The 16,087-nt window shown below is 40.4% G+C and overlaps 1 protein-coding gene across 10 annotated transcripts in view; it reads right to left on the bottom strand.

Annotated features, from left to right (window-relative positions):
• Nucleotides 1-16,087, bottom strand: part of kmt2ca (lysine (K)-specific methyltransferase 2Ca) — a 469,037-nt gene that overhangs the window by 63,739 nt on the left and 389,211 nt on the right. For all 10 annotated transcript variants that reach the window (XM_073054925.1, XM_073054927.1, XM_073054926.1 and 7 more), the window contains 4 exons: nucleotides 15,343-15,525; nucleotides 9,729-11,777; nucleotides 8,086-8,420; nucleotides 5,867-7,707 (listed from right to left, as the gene is read on the bottom strand). In XM_073054925.1, coding sequence (XP_072911026.1) covers nucleotides 5,867-7,707; nucleotides 8,086-8,420; nucleotides 9,729-11,777; nucleotides 15,343-15,525 — 4,408 coding nt within the window. The remainder of the gene's footprint in view (nucleotides 1-5,866; nucleotides 7,708-8,085; nucleotides 8,421-9,728; nucleotides 11,778-15,342; nucleotides 15,526-16,087) is intronic.

Genomic DNA, 16,087 nt, shown 5'->3' with positions numbered 1-16,087 from the left:
TAAAATGGTGGAGCAGACTCAATGGGCCAAATGGCCTAATTCTGCTCCTATATCTTATGGTCTAAAATCAGCGTAGACACCTAGTGTAGACAATGGGCTGCTTTCATACAATGCTATCGACTACTGTATCCTCCAAATCTTCATTTCCATTATAACATTCAAAATGGATGCCACTCCTTCAAATTCTTTGTAGTTCTTAATTTGATGAAGTAGTGAAATTGTTTCATTTTCACTCCTGTCTGTTTCTGGCATTTCCTAGACTGAATGCTTACAACAGCAGTGAGTAAAACAGCTTTGATTTGTCTTATTGTTAGTTTCTTGCCATCTGTGACAAAAATCACTGCTTTTTGCATGTAACTGCTGCAATTAAAAACCCTGTTCACTCTAAGCATGGTACAGTGTCTAATGGTCACACAACTGTACACGTCTGACACGGGTTAGAAACTGTTTGACAACAGTCTCCTCTCCCAATTAAGTATCCCAAATAAATGAAAGGAATCCTGGCTACTTTTGTGATTAGTCTTTGTTCTTTAAGAATTGTCTCAAATAACCAGTTGTCCCAATTAACCAAATTCCTTTGCAATTGCATAACTGTAAAATCTGAAGTAAAAATAGGAAATGCTAAAACACTCATCAGGTCAGGCAGCATAGTAAAGTGACACAAACCTTAATCCTTTTTCTTTTACTATAGATTTTGCTTAAAGTTCAGCACGTTTTACATTTTTATGCCCTTCATGTTAATATATAGTTTTAGACCATAAGACCATAAGACATAGGAGCAGAATTAAGCCATCTGGCCCATCAAGTGTGCTCCACCATTCAATCATGGCTGATCCATTTTTCTATCTCCTCCTCAACCCCAGTTCCTGGCCTTCTCCCTGTAACACTTGATGCCATGTCCAATCAAGAACCTATCAATCTCTGCCTCAGAAACACACAACCACCTGGCCTCCACATCTTGCAACAAATACCACAAATTTATCACCTTTTGGCTAAAGAAATTTCTCCGTATCTGTTTTGAAAGGCTGCTCTTCTATCCTGAGACTCTGCCCTCTTGTCCTAGACTCTCCCACCATGGGAAATATCCTTACCATATCTGCTTTGTCTAGGCCTTTCAACATTCAAAGGTTTCAATAAGATCCCCCCCTCATCCTTCTGAATTCCAGGGAGTGCAAACCCAGAGCCATCAAACGTTCCTCATATGATAGCCCTTTCATTCCTGGAATCATCCTTGTAAACCTCCTCTAGACCCTCTTCAATGCCAGCACATCTTTTCTAAGATGAGGAGCCCAAAACTGTTCACAATACTCAAAGTGAGGCCTCACTAGTGCCTTATAAAGCCTCAGCATCACATCCTTGCTCTTGTATTCTAGACCTCTTGAAATGAATGCTAACATGGCATTAGCCTTCCTCACCACCAACTCAACCTGCAAGTTAACCTTCAGGGCGTTCTGCACAAGGACTCCCAAGTCCCTCTGCATCTCAGATTCCTGGATTTTCTCCCCATTTAGAAAACAGTCCGCATGTTTATTTCCACTACCAAAATGCATGACCATGCATCTTCCAACATTGTATTTCATTTGCCACTGCCTTGCCCATTCTCCTAATCTGTCTAAGTCCTTCTGCATCCTACCTGTTTCCTCAACACTACCTGCCCCTCCACCAATCTTTGTATCAGACTTGGCAACAAAGCCATCTATTCCATCATCTAAATTGTTTATACATAGCATAAAAAGAAATGGTCCCAACACCAACCCCTGCGGAACACCACTGGTCACTGGCAGCCAACCAGAAAAGGATCTTTTTATTCCCACTCACTGCCTCCTACCAATCAGCCAATACTCTAACCATGTAGGTAACTTCCCTGTAATACCATGGGCTCTGAACTTGGTAAGCAGCCTCGTGTGGCACTGTGACGAGATCTGAAGGATTATTCTAAAGTGGACTGTTCCTTTAAGAAGAGAGAGAGAGGGAACAAACGGCTTGTGTGCTATTTCAGCAGCAGGGAGAGAGAGTCTGTGAGTTGCCTTGGAAAATGGAAGGCGGAGCTATATGATGGGCAGTTGGTGCTCCACACTGGTGAGATATATACAAGGTCGACTGGATTTTTAATCAGACACACAAGAGATATACAACGCCAAAAGCAAGGACGACACTGGTGAGCTTTGTGTGCCCATGACAAGGGTGGGGTTTTTGCTCACAGTGTGGACAAGTTGATTTGATTGGGGAAATTCCCTTTCGACTTGTGTGAGTGGATTAACAGCAAAAATGGAAGTTGAGGAATTTCTGGCAGGGCCAGACCCTGTGGCTTTAAAGAGAGCTAAAAAGGCTGATTTGTGGGAAGACAAACCAACTCTCTACCCCTCTCTCCAACTCTACTCAAATCAGATCCCAGAACTGAACTGATTACTTGCTATATCACCATAAGACTGTATCACCTAACCACCTGAGCTGGGAAGCTTGGGAACTTTATTACTTACTTATATATGCATATACTCTGCTAATCTGTTTACCTTATCTTGTTTGTTATTAGTTTATTCACGTAGTTACTAATAAAATAGAGTTTATAACGGAAGACTCAGACTCCAGGTGTGTCTATTTCTGCTGGTTCTTTTTAACCCGTTAGGGGGTACGTAACAGGCACCTTGTCAAAGGCCTTCTGAAAGTCCAAATATACAACATCCACAGCATCCCCTTTATCTATCCTACTCTCAAAGAATTCCAACTGGTTCATCAGGCAGGATTTTCCTGAAGGAAACCATGCTGACTTTGTACTATTTTGCTCTGTGTCACCAAGTACTCCATCACCTCATCCTTAACAACTGACTCTAACATCTTCCCAACCACTGAGGTCAGACTAACTGGTCTATAATTTCTTTTCTATTGCCTTCTTCCTTTCTTAAAAAGTGGAGTAACATTTGCAATTTTCCAGTCCTCTGGCACCATGCCAGAGTCCAATGATTTTTGAAAGATCAGTTCTAATGCCTCCACCATCTCTAATGCTACCTCTTTCAGAACCCTCAGGTACAGTTCATCTGGTCCGTGTGACTTATGTACCTTTAGGTCTTTCAGCTTTTTGAGCACCTTCTCTCTTGTAACAGTAACTGCACCCACTTCTCTTCTTTCACACACTACAGTATCAGGCACACTGCTCCTCATCAGTGAAGACTGATGCAAAATACTCATTTAGTTCAGCAGCCATCTCCTTGTTCCCCGTTATTATTCCTGCTGCCTCATTTTCTAGCGGTCCTATATCCACTCTCATTTCTCTTTTATTTTTAACAGAGTTGAAAAAACTTTTACTATCCACTTTGGTATTATTTGCTAGCTTGCTTTCATATTTCATCTTTTTCCTTCTAATGATTCTTTTAGCTACTCTCGCAGTTTAAAAAATATTCCCAAACCTCTATATTCCCACTAATTTCTGCTTTGTTGTATGCCCTTTCTTTTGTTTGACTTTCCTTGTCAGCCATGGTTGTACTATTTTACTATTTGAGTATTTCTTCAGTTTTAGAATAGACATGTCCTGCACCTTCCTCATTTTTCCCAGAAACGCTTATTTTTAGAAGAAGCTTCTTACATTATTTGATAAATAATAGCATAAATAATAATAAATGAACAAAAGATGGAGGTAGATGAAGAAGCAGAATATTAAGGCACATTTACACTCAGAAGCCAAGTGACTACTGAATGTATTTCTCTATGTTCGTAGTCTGCTGCTGTAATCTATACACTTCAAGTTTGATGTGTTGTGCATTCAGAGATGCTCTTCTGCACAGTACTGTCATAGCATGTTATTTGAGTTACGTAATACATGGCCTCCTCTACTGCCATGATGAGGCCAAACTCAGGTTGGAGGAGCAACACCTCATCTACCGTCTGGGTAGTCTCCAGCCTGGTGGTATGAACATTGAATTCTCCAATTTCCGGTAATTCCCTCCCCCTCCCCCTTCCCCTATCCCAGGTCCCTCTCTGACCCTCTCCCCTTTCAACTTTCTGCTTCTTTATCTCTATGGTTCTTTCATGCTTATCCCCTTCCCCTCCCCCCTTTATCTTTCCTTTGATTGGTTTTCCACCTGGCAGCTCTAGACCCTACCCCCCTCCCCTATCTCTATTACTGGGCTTTGGCCCTCTCTTTCCCCCTCATTCCTGATGAAGGGTCTCGGCCCGAAACGTTGGCTACTCTTTTCTCACGGATGCTGCCTGACCTGCTCAGTTCTTCCAGCGTTGTGTGGCGTCATTCAATGTCTGTAGTGAGATGCTGAAGATGTTCTATAGGTCAGTTGTGGAGAGCGCCCTCTTCTTTGTGGTGGCGTGTTGGGGAGGAAGCATTAAGAAGAGGGACGCCTCACGTCTTAATAAGCTGGTAAGGAAGGCGGGCTCTGTCGTGGGCAAAGTACTGGAGAGTTTAACATTGGTAGCTGAGCGAAGGGCACTGAGTAGGCTACGGTCAATTATGGATAACTCTGAACATCCTCTACATAGCACCATCCAGAGACAGAGAAGCAGTTTCAGCGACAGGTTACTATCGATACAATGCTCCTCAGACAGGATGAAGAGGTCAATACTCCCCAATGCCATTAGGCTTTACAATTCTACCGCCAGGACTTAAGAACTTTTTAAAAGCTATTATTAATGCTTTTTGAGATAGTGATTTAGATGCATATCATATTTTTTACTGAGTTAAGTATTGTATGTAATTAGTTTTGCTACAACAAGTGTATGGGACATTGGAAAAAAAGTTGAATTTCCCCATGGGGATGAATAAAGTATCTATCTATCTATCTATCTATTATTTGAGTTACTGTTACCTTCCTGTCAGCTTGAACTAGTCTGGCTATTCTCTCTCACTAACAAAGCATTTTTGCCTGTAGAACTGCTGCTCACTGGATTTTTTTTTTGTTTTTCCCACCATTCTCTATAAACTCTGGAGACTGCTGTACATGAAAATCCCAGGAGATCAGCAGTTTCAGAGATACTCAAAACAACTGGCCTGGCATCAATCATTCCACGGTCAAAAGCACTTTGATCAGCTTTCTTCACCTTCTGATGTTTGGTCTGAACAACAATTGAACCTTTTGAAAATATCTGCATCCTTTTATGTATCGAGTTGCTGCCGCATGATTGGCTGATCAGATATTTCCATTAACATGTAGGTGTATAGTTGTACCTAATAAAGTGGCCACTGAGTGCCAGTAATGTTGAAGTCGAGCCCTCATCTCAAGTAAGACGCCCTTACCAATATACAAATAAAAGTCCTCACAGGTAATATCAACCCCAATATTTTCAGGTTCAAGGATATGCCAATGTATTCAGTTTCCAAAAAGACTATTCCATTCAGCTCATTTAGTTTTCCTCAGCTAATTTAGTGTAATTTACTGTGTGAATCACACAAAACATTTAAGTCTCTTATATTTGTTCTGGTTTTAAATCCTTCCTGCTCTGAAAATATAAATTACAAATCTTAAAATAGAACCTCGGATAAATGTTACTTCCTGTTCTCAACTTGAGGATAATTTAATTGCATGGGTAAATTACTGGGTTAAAGCTCCAGGTCAGTTAAAAGTACAAAAGAGATTTACAAGAGCGATTCTAGATTTGCTGAATTAAAATTGCGTCGATTGAGTGAACAGACTGAGTTTATTCTCCATCTAGCACAGAAGGCTCAAGAGTTTAAAATCATAGAGTTTACCATTCTGTACATAAAAGCCTCTTTTAGACTTTTCCCCAGCAGCCAAACAAAAATGATCAGATCTTTGCGTATATACTCAATATTGAAGGATCAATGCAAAATTGTTAAACATACTTATTACTTTCCAATTTGGATTATGGCAAACAGAGAACAATATGTTTTGCTCAAACTCACCAACGTTAGGAAAGAAGGAATCAGTAGATCGATGTCGTATCATCGCCTGCATTTGACGCTGCTGTTGCTGCTCCTGCCTTTCCTGCTCCAAAAGGTCCTGTAAAAGAAGGGGTTGCTCTTCCAAAAGGAGGGGCCTCTCACGTTGACCCTGAGAACCCATCGTCTGCGGAAGCATAATTTGCTGTGTGTTTGCTTGATTACTAGGTCCTGGCTGATTGGTTAGTGCCACATTTTGACTCGGAGTTTGCCCTGTTGGATAATTCTGGTTGGGTGGTTGAACTTGAAAAAAGGTCTGGTTTCCAGAAGGTCCTTGTGAAAAACTACGTTTTAACCTTTGCCCCATTTGCAAGTTTGTATTTATTGGGTTCTCAGCCATCTGTCCTGGAGAAACTGCCATCTTGGGAGACTGTGGGACACCTGTTTCTGGATGTGACTGGGGTGATGGCACAACTTTGGAAGGTGAGCTCAAAGATGCAAGACCAGAATTAGCTGGCTTCTCAGTTAACAAATTTGAGAGGGCCGGAATAGAATGGCTCAGATGACGTGAATTGCTTCCGAGTGAAATGGAAGTTGGGGTAGAAGACTGAGAGTCACTGAAACTTGAGTTAGCTCCCATTAGTTCTTGATTACCATCAACTCTTTCTTCTTCCTTTGTGATTTCCAGTTCACCACCAATACAAGAGTCAGAAGTGGGAGCACTATCTGTTATTGTATCTTTCGCCTCAGACTCAGCTGTACTCGTACTGTAAGGAACATCATGATTTCCATCACTGCTAACAGTTTCTGATTTTAGAGAACTCTTTGATTCATTAGGACTACTATCAGCGGGTCCTTCAGATGGCAATACGGCTTCTTCTTTTGCAGGGAAACTACCAGGCTGATCTCCTGCTTTGGCTTCCTCATCACCTTTTGCTTTTTCTTTACGCTTATGCTCATCTAGTTTAACATCTATTGGATCATTCAGCTCCAGTTCTTCATTAAACATATCCTTCTTGTCACCCAGATCAAGCTCAGGGTCTGTGTAAGCAATGAGGTCAAACTCCCCTGATTTTAACAGATCATCCAAATGTGGGTCATTTGTTTCTATATTGTCTAAATTATCTAAATCAGGATCACCTTTCCCATCTACTGGATCCAAATTTAAATTTTCCAAGTCTTCATCATCCAAGTCTTTAACTTCTAGATCTCTCACTCCATCAAGGTCCTTAACATCAAGATCTTTCACTGAAGGATCATCAGCATCAAGTTTCTCCACCATACCCTCTCCATGTGCAGATGAACTGGTGGATAATGAGACAGCTGATGAAAAGGCCTGACTTGGAGGAGGATTGCTTAAGGAACGTGAAAGGGGTACCACTGGATGGTTTATATGCATTGGCTGCTGTTGATGTTGATTAAGCTGATCCATGTTATTACAATTTTCCATTTGATTACGTATATTTTGTTGGTTTGACATGGAGTCTAATGATTTTGGTCCTTGACTTGATGGGAAGGCACCCTGTCCAGGCATAACCTCTCCAGGTCTTTGCGGCTGGATGGTTGGATCTAAGCCACCAGCTGATGGGAAAGGAAGCCGTGGCCCACTCTCTGGCACTCTGTGTCGAAGTTCAATGAATGGTTGACCCAAGATATTGTGCTGCTGCATTTGCATTCCCTGAGGAGGAAAGTGTTGTGGAATAATCACTCCATTGTTCACCTGTGGATTGTTTAAAGACCTGGTAAAATCCACAGATAACGATCTCCTTAGCTGTTGTCGAAGACCTGGACCATGCATATGATGTTGCCCAAGAAAGTGTTCCTGACTTGCAAATGGTCTCTGTCCACTTCCCGGAAAAGAATACCTAGGACAAAGGAATAGATTTAATATAAAATAACACTTCACTCAGAGAATGCATTAGAGTGTTTCTGTGACAAATACTTCAAGACAAATATTGATATCTACTAAGATAGCAATATTGTAGGAATAACACCAAGATACAGTACATTTCTGCAATTATATGTAATGACATTGATTTAACTGTATCAAGCTCTAGATTTTCAAATCCCATGTTAACAGTAATTTCTGAAATGATTCAGATCAAGTTGATCTTCAAAATTCCATATTAGTGTAACAGTTGTTTTCTGGGAACTAACTGACATGCAATCAAATTAACTCGTAATGTACCTAAGCTTCTGAATAAGAAGAAAATTGATATAAAACTTGTTAGAGGGAAAAGTACCTTGGACCATGGGGTCTCATGACCATCCTTGTGGCATCTCCAGAAAACTGAGGTCTGTTAAATTGACCATCAGTTAAGAGACGTCGCCTTGGTTCATTTGTAAAAGGGTCCGAAAACCTTTGACCTGCTTGAGCTGCAAGTGGAATTCTCACAATGCCAGGGTATGGTGGAGGTGGCCTTCCAAATAATTCACTGGGACTCTTTTGATCTTCCTGTGGCCAGTGCCTAAGTGGTGCTGCTGCAGAGGTCATTGCCTGTTCTTGCAGGCCCTTTTCCTGTCGAACTGCGTTCTTCTGCTGTTGCTGTCGGAGAATCAATTCTCGTAATCTCAGTCTCTGTAACAAATTATAATGGTCCTTACTCACAATGTTTCAATTCTTCTTTGACAAAGAACAAATATATAACTTGTGGTTGATGACCACAAAGTTTTTATAAATTATGTTAAACAGCTCAAGCTAAGATATACAAGGAATAAATTCACCATCATGTTGGGAACAGAATTTTAAAGTCAAATGTGTTTCAAATATCAAATTACATTTCTTAATAGGAGTTTTAAGGCAACATAGCAATAAGACCTAGACAAACATATACCAAAACATTTCTAAAGCCTTATAGTTTCTAGGAGTATCAAACCAATGGGAACAGATGAAGCATTATGGCATGAGAAATTCTGTTTTCATGAAGCATGTTGTAGGTATTTCTTTTGCACTGAGTGCTGCATTAATATTCTATTAATCTTTCTGGCTACAAAATATGGGATTCCATATAACACTTTCAAGAATAAAGTTCTACACACTTGGTAAAACTGCTTTCCTGTATCTTCACAAATAGTTATATTGCATCTTTATTGAATTCATAAAGATTGTTAAAAATAGCTTCAACAACTGCACTGCCACCAACAAAGGTGGACAAGTAATCATCATTAGAAACGTAACCACGTTTTCAGATCATGGTTGAAAGCACTGCATATGCTATTGGTCTAATTATAGATGCATCATTTGGAAATGTTTCCAGATTACAGGGATTCACTGTGGCTGCAGTGCAATCATTCTTTTTATTTACTTGTTCATTTTGTTTGTATATTTATTGAGATAGAGCACAGAATAGGCCTTTCAAGCTTGCCACCCAGCAATCCCGGATTTAATCTGAGCTTAATTACAGTACAATTTACAGTGACCAATCAAGCTTTCAACTGGTACATCTTTGGACTGTGGGAGGAAACTGGAGCACCCAGAGGAAACCCACACAGTCACGGGGAGAACGTCCAAAGAAAGTCTTTACAGGCAGTGGCAGGAATTGAACATAGTTTGCCTTCTTGTAAAGCATTGTGCTGCGCCTGCCAAATAATTAGTAATCTTGTGTTTTAAATGACATTTTTCCCTGGTTATGTTCCTGTTTTAAAAAATTCTTTCAAAAACAAGTGCTAAATCAGGTGGATGGTCTTTCCTGGTCATTTTATACTGTACGCTAACCCAGGTTCCAAAAACAGGGACCGATGGAAGACAAACTTATTTTGGTTTTCTTCCATTTCACCTGCATTCTCCACATGAACTGAAGTATTTGTCATTAAATTTTATTAAAGCATCATCACTACATAATTAATCACCAACTCAAACTAAATCAATATGAGGCATCCTTTTTACCTGTCTTTGTTTCTCTTCAGTGTCCACGTGACCTGTGCTTGTGTTATTTTGAGTTTCAGATGCCAGTGCTGATTGGACTTGATCTTGTGTTGGAGGCACACTATGAAATTGCTGCACCTGTGAATTTATGGGTGACTCTGTGGAACTGCTGAAATTTAGGCTATCTGATGGAGCTCCTTGTTGGTTACCAACATCATGATCAATTCTTCCCTGCACAAACGTTTCATTGGCTTGAGATCTTGGGGTTCTTGGTGGTTGATCATATGGGTCATGCACCATATGTCCAAATGTATCTCCAGTTGGCCTCAGTGATGGTGGATGGGGTGGAAAAGGATCATCAGACATTCCAGCTTGTCTGGAATTCTGAGGAGTTCGACCACGTGGATCAGCAGGTCGTACAAATGTATCCTGCACATTTGGAGCTCTATTATTTTGTGGTTGCAAGAATAGATCCTGATTTGCCAACAAACTTGGTCTGGTCATTGCTTGCCGGTCGCAAGGCTCTGTGTTAATGGGCCTCGGAGACTGTGGAGGTTGTGAAAAGGCATCAGAAACAATGGGTCTTGGGGTTGCAGGAGGTTGCACATACGGATCAGAATACCGCTGACCAATTGGTGATTGTACAAAACGATCTCCGGCTCCGGGTCTCGGAGTTCCAGGTGGCTGGGTGTATGAATCTGCTTGCTGTGTAGGTGGTCTTGGAGTATGTGGTTGCTGTGTGTATGGATCAACTGGAGCCGGCCTGGGGGTTAAAGGTGGTTGTGCATAAGGATCAGTTGAAGGCCGAGGGGTTCCAGGAGGCTGTGCGTAAGGATCTGCCGCAGGATGAGGTGTTCCAGGAGGCTGTGCGTAAGGATCTGCCGCAGGGCGAGGAGTTCCAGCAGGCTGTGTGTAAGGTTCCTGAGGAGAACATCTTGACCGTGATCCTGGCTGAACGAATATATCACCTTGGGCTTGCCGAGGAATTCTCTGACCATGTGGATATGGCTCAGGGCGAGGTGTATGTGGCTGCTGTGCATATGGGTCCACTGCCTGGGACTGAGGCTGCACTGGCTTTTGTGGAAAGTTATCCAAAGGTCTAGGGGTTAAAGCAGTTTTTTCATATGGATCTACAGGTATACGTCTTGGAGTTTGAGGCACTGATGCATAAGGATCTTGCGGTGACTGAAGTGGTAACATTGGTGTCTTAAACAAGTGACCACTTCCACTGTCTTTACCTGCAGGACTGGATGCCAGCTGAGACCGTGCATAAGGATCATGAGTGGCCATTCGGTTGTTTGGCATCTGCATTCTTGGAAACACATCAGGCCTGAGAGCAGGTTTTGCAAACGGATCAGCTGCAATTGGTACATTTCCCAAGGAATCAGGGTTCACTGGTGGTCTTGGTAATCCTAACGGCTTTGAAAAATGATCTGTTGATGTGGTCATGACGGGTCGAGGAGTATCAGGCGCTTTTGCATAAGGATCATTGGTGGCTGAAGCTGGTGAACCGAAGGACTCATTTGCTAATGAAGATCTACTTTTCTCGATCTGTTCAGTAGCTGGGGATGGCCTGGAGACACTTTGGGGAACAGCACAAGAATCTAAAGAGGACGCTGAATTCCTCCGAGCAATTGGTGGTGGTCTTGGTGTTCCAACCATTTTTGCATATGGGTCCCAAGGGGATGACGGCCTGGATCCATTTGGAGTTGAAGAAAACATTTGTGCTGATTGTGGCTGTGATGTCTGAGGTTGCGTGAATGGATCCTGCAAAGGGGTCCTGGTTGGGGTGGGAGGAGGAGCCTGAGGCCTTAAGAAGACATCATCTGATGACATGGTTGCAGAAGTGCCAGGCACCTGAGGTCTTGTAAATCCTTCTTTGGGCAACTGTTGGAGAGGAGACAAGTGCCCATTGTCCTGTTCACCTACTTTAGGACTGTTAGAATCATCCCCACCAGTTGATTGCTGAGAGCCAAACTGTTGCTGTTGTTGCTGTTGTTCATGTTTCACCTGTTCCAGTTTCTGTGTAGCTTCAATCTTGGCTTGCTGCTTGCTCTTCTGTCGCATTTGCTGTTTTGGAACAATGTGAAATATAAATTGAACAATGCACGAGGTGAAATTGTAACACAAACTTTAAAATTGCATCTTTGCATATTTCTTAACTCTGAATAGGATGCAAATGATGTTGTCTGGATTGAGTAACTTTTGTTATAAGGATTGTGTACAGACTGGGCTTGTAATTTTCCTTAAGCAAATGAGGTTGAGTGGAGATCTGATAGAAGTACACAGCACTGTGCAAAGGTCTTAGGTACATATATATAGCTAGGGTGCCCAGGAAATTTGCACAGTACTGTACTCATTAAGGTGGAGCAGAGAGTGAGTTTGTAAATCTAGCAGGAGCAAAGGATGTCAGGAATAGCAAGGGTGGAGTGCTGCAGGGGTTGCTGAATCTTTATCCTATGATAGAGGTATCAAAAGCAAGATGGCACAGATTTAAGAGAAAGGTGTTTTAAAATAAATCCTAAGGGGATGTTGTTTTTACACAGTGAAAAGTTAATATGTGGACCATACTGCTGGAGGTGGTGGTGGAATCACATAGAAATCATTGTATAGGATGCAGAGATGGAAAGAGACTTAATGCATGTAAGATTGGTGTAAATGGGCAAAACTATCCGGATGGACATAGTACACAAAAGATCTATTTCTCAGTTGATTGACCCTTTGAAAAACACTGCAATGTCCAGAAAACTTAATGTAGAAGCATCAAAAGCTAAAGGCTAGAAATCCCACATATTGTACATATTTGTTGAATCATTTTTAATTGATGCAACTTTTTATAACTTTGTTTTCACATTTTATTACAAAATTTTCCTATGACCTTTTATACCAAAAAAACTCATTGTTTAAAAACCTAATACCCAATCAGTAATTACTATTTAAGTACATGCACAAGAGTTTCACTTTTTGTTTAAAGTCCATAGCAAATCCAATAAGCTATCAGAGACAGAGTAGAAAAACAATTATATTAGATTTTAAATAACTTCTCAGCTTTTTTTTTTGCCAGCAAGAATAATTTGACAAATACCTGCATGGTTCAGATGGTGAAAGAATTCTCATGAATTACTCTTAAAGCCTATTAAAATGTCACTGGCAGCAAAAATATGCAAAACAATTTATCCAAGTATGCTTTCCTCCTGGAATGTGCAATGTGTTATTTTCTGAAATTTTAAAACTACAAGAATAAAAGTAAAGATTATCTAGTGGTAGGAAATAATATTATATTACAAGTAGCAAAGAAAGATTACCTAAAGGGGGTTTCTACTAAAATACTGTTTCAATGGTCAGGATATAGAGCCATGCAGCATATGAACAAGTGCTTTGGTCTGATATATCCAGACTAATCCCATATTTTTTTCATAGTTCCTTTTACACTACCCTACAACTCCAACCCCCAATAGGCTTCAGCCAACTTTTAAGTTTGTTGTTACTTTTATTTAGCGATACAGCACCTTAACAGGCCCTTCCGGCCCGATGAGCCTTTGCCACCCAATTACACCCATGTGGCCAATTAACATACTAACCCATACATCTTTGAATTGTGGGAGGAAACCCACAGCATCTGGAAAAATCCCATGTGGTTACAGGGAGAACATACAAACTCCTTGCAGACAGCGTCTGGAACTGAAATTCGATCTGTGATTGCTGGTATTGTAAAATGTTGTGTTTTACACCCCTAAGGCACACTAGCCAATCAGCTACATCAGGGGTGATTAATCAACTAACCAGCACCTTGTAGGAGACATGTGGGAGGAAAAAGGGAGCCCACCAAGTCACAGGGAGAACATACAATCTCTATACACAGTGCAAAGGTTAGAATTGAACACAGAATCAAAGCCAGAGCCGTGAAGTAGCAGACTAAAGCCCATTTGTTTCAGATTTAACTTTATCTATTGGACTGATCTATTCCACAAACCCACCATCATTTTTTTCTTTCCCATCTTCATTGGAGTCCAACCCTTCAAGAGCTTTAATTTAATATTTTATATTATGAATAAGTCACTCCAATGCCTCTTACTTCTTCCTACACTTCAATTGTCTTAATGCTTCCAGTTCTCTAGCACCAACTCCTGAAATGAGAAACCCCTCTAAAACCTGATTTATCAGGACATTAAGTATTCCTTCCTCTCCTTTAAATCAAAATACATTTTCTTTATTATGGGTACTATAAAGCACTTGGGGACATTTCTTGATGGGAAAGGTGCTTTGCAAATAAACATTGTTGCAATTATATATTGAACTGACATTCATTTTAATTGATGGATCCCTGCATTGATTTATCAGCAGGCTGACAAATACAGTTCCTACAATGCAAATTTATTGCCCAACCATTCACGCCATTTATCCGTATGCTGTTCTATCGCATCTTAAAATTCCAGAGATGCTGCTGGACCTGCCGAATTCCTCCAGCATTTTGTGTGTGTTATCCCCAAGCTAATATGTATAAAGCTTAGTGTTGAACACAGAGTTCCTGATATTTGCAGGCAGGATACCTACTTCCTAAGATACTTATCTACCCTCCTCTGTAAAAACATTAGCTATGTCTTTATTTAGGGTCAGGTGACTAATTGAACATGAAAAATAGAAAACCTACAGCACAATACAGGCCCTTCTGTCCACAATCCTGTGCCGGACATGTACTTATTTAGAAATTACCTGGGGTTACCCATAGCCCTGTTTTTTTTAAGCTCCACATATCTATCCAAGAGTCTCTTAAAAGACCCTATCATATCCGCCTCCACCACTGTTGCTGGCAGCCTACACTAGCACTCACCACTCTCTGCGTAAAAAACTTACCCCTGACATCTCCTCGGTACTTACTTCCAAGCACCTTAAAACTGTGCCATCTCGTGTTAGCCATTTCAGCCCTGGGAAAAAGCCTCTGACTATCCACATAATCAATACCTCTCATCATCTTATACATCTTTATCAGGTCACCTCTCATCCTCCATTGCTTCAAGGAGAAAATGCCAAGTTCACTCAACCTATTCTCATAAGGCATGCTCCCCAATCCAGGCAACATCCTTGTAAATCTCCTCTGCACCTTTTCTATACCTTCCACATTCTTTCTGTAGTGAGGTGAACAGAATTGAACACAGTAATCCAAGTGGAGTCTTACCAGGCTCCTATATAGCTGTAACATTACTTCTCCATTATGAAAGAGTTTATTTTCTTTCTAATAAAATGGAAAATGTTTATGGATCCAATTTTATGACAAATTAGAAATAAATAGTTGTTTAGTTGATATTAATGCAGAACAATTTGTGTTATGGAATTCTATGGCTGTTCTCAATGATACTTCATGGCTAACTGCAAGATGTTATAACATTGGGTGTTTCATTTCTAAGAGTGAATGAAACTTAATATTTGAGAACAAATCTCTGGAATTTAAATCTCCTAATTAATTACTATCACCCCAAGTCATACATGCTAGGTTAATATTGTTCTTTAAAATAAAATGTTCACCACATGCATTAAAATTCTGTGCACAATTTTGTCATAGTTTATGGACGGTTAAGAAGATCTATGAAAGTGAGTTTGATAAATAGTCACAGGGAATTCCTAAGAACACAATTACCTGTCTAAGCTTCCACTCTTGCTCATGCTCTGATTCCTTTTGCTTCATTTGATCCTTAAATGGCAAGTCAATGTCAGGGCGAGATACAGAGTCAATGCACTCCTGTTGCTGTCTTCGCAAAGATTCGCTGGTCATCTGAACCTTGTTTATACGCAGTGCTGCCCGGTTGTCTCTTGCCTTTTGCTGCAAAATGTGTAACAATTAACTTCCAATTTAAAAATTAAAATTAATTGAGGATGCAATTTTGAGAATACAGGTCACTTGGCAAAAAAAAGAACTCTTGTGGAAAAAACATTCAAACCTCCAGAGACCAGAAGCCAGTTTTACTTTCGCAACCAGGCAAGGCCTACAATTTGTAAAATATATTTTAATATTTAAGCAGAGGGCTATTATTAAATGGAATTTTTTAAAATGCAGAGAATACTAATCAAAGATCGATTGGAATTATCAAATAAAAAAAGAAACGCTATCTTTCTAAAGTTCCAAATCATAGAATTGAAATGTTTGGGGTCAAAAAAGGATGGCTGGTAGTGTTTTGCTTTCAGTTACAACTGAACACTTATTTTTCTTTCTAATGAAGGGCTGGTAGTTACTAATTGTTATTTGTCCAATTTAAACATGAATAATGGAATGAACACTGACAGCCAATATTTTCTCTGGTCCTTCCCAAATAACATGGCAACATTATGCTATGATGAGGGTATCACACAAAATTTTGGGTCTCTTTTTCTGCCTCTTGTTTGTT

The sequence above is a fragment of the Hemitrygon akajei genome, chromosome 8 (assembly GCF_048418815.1).
Source record: "Hemitrygon akajei chromosome 8, sHemAka1.3, whole genome shotgun sequence".
Classification (NCBI taxonomy): domain Eukaryota; kingdom Metazoa; phylum Chordata; class Chondrichthyes; order Myliobatiformes; family Dasyatidae; genus Hemitrygon; species Hemitrygon akajei.
Note: the sequence above shows the minus strand (reverse complement) of the source record. Positions and strands in the feature narration are given on the sequence as shown.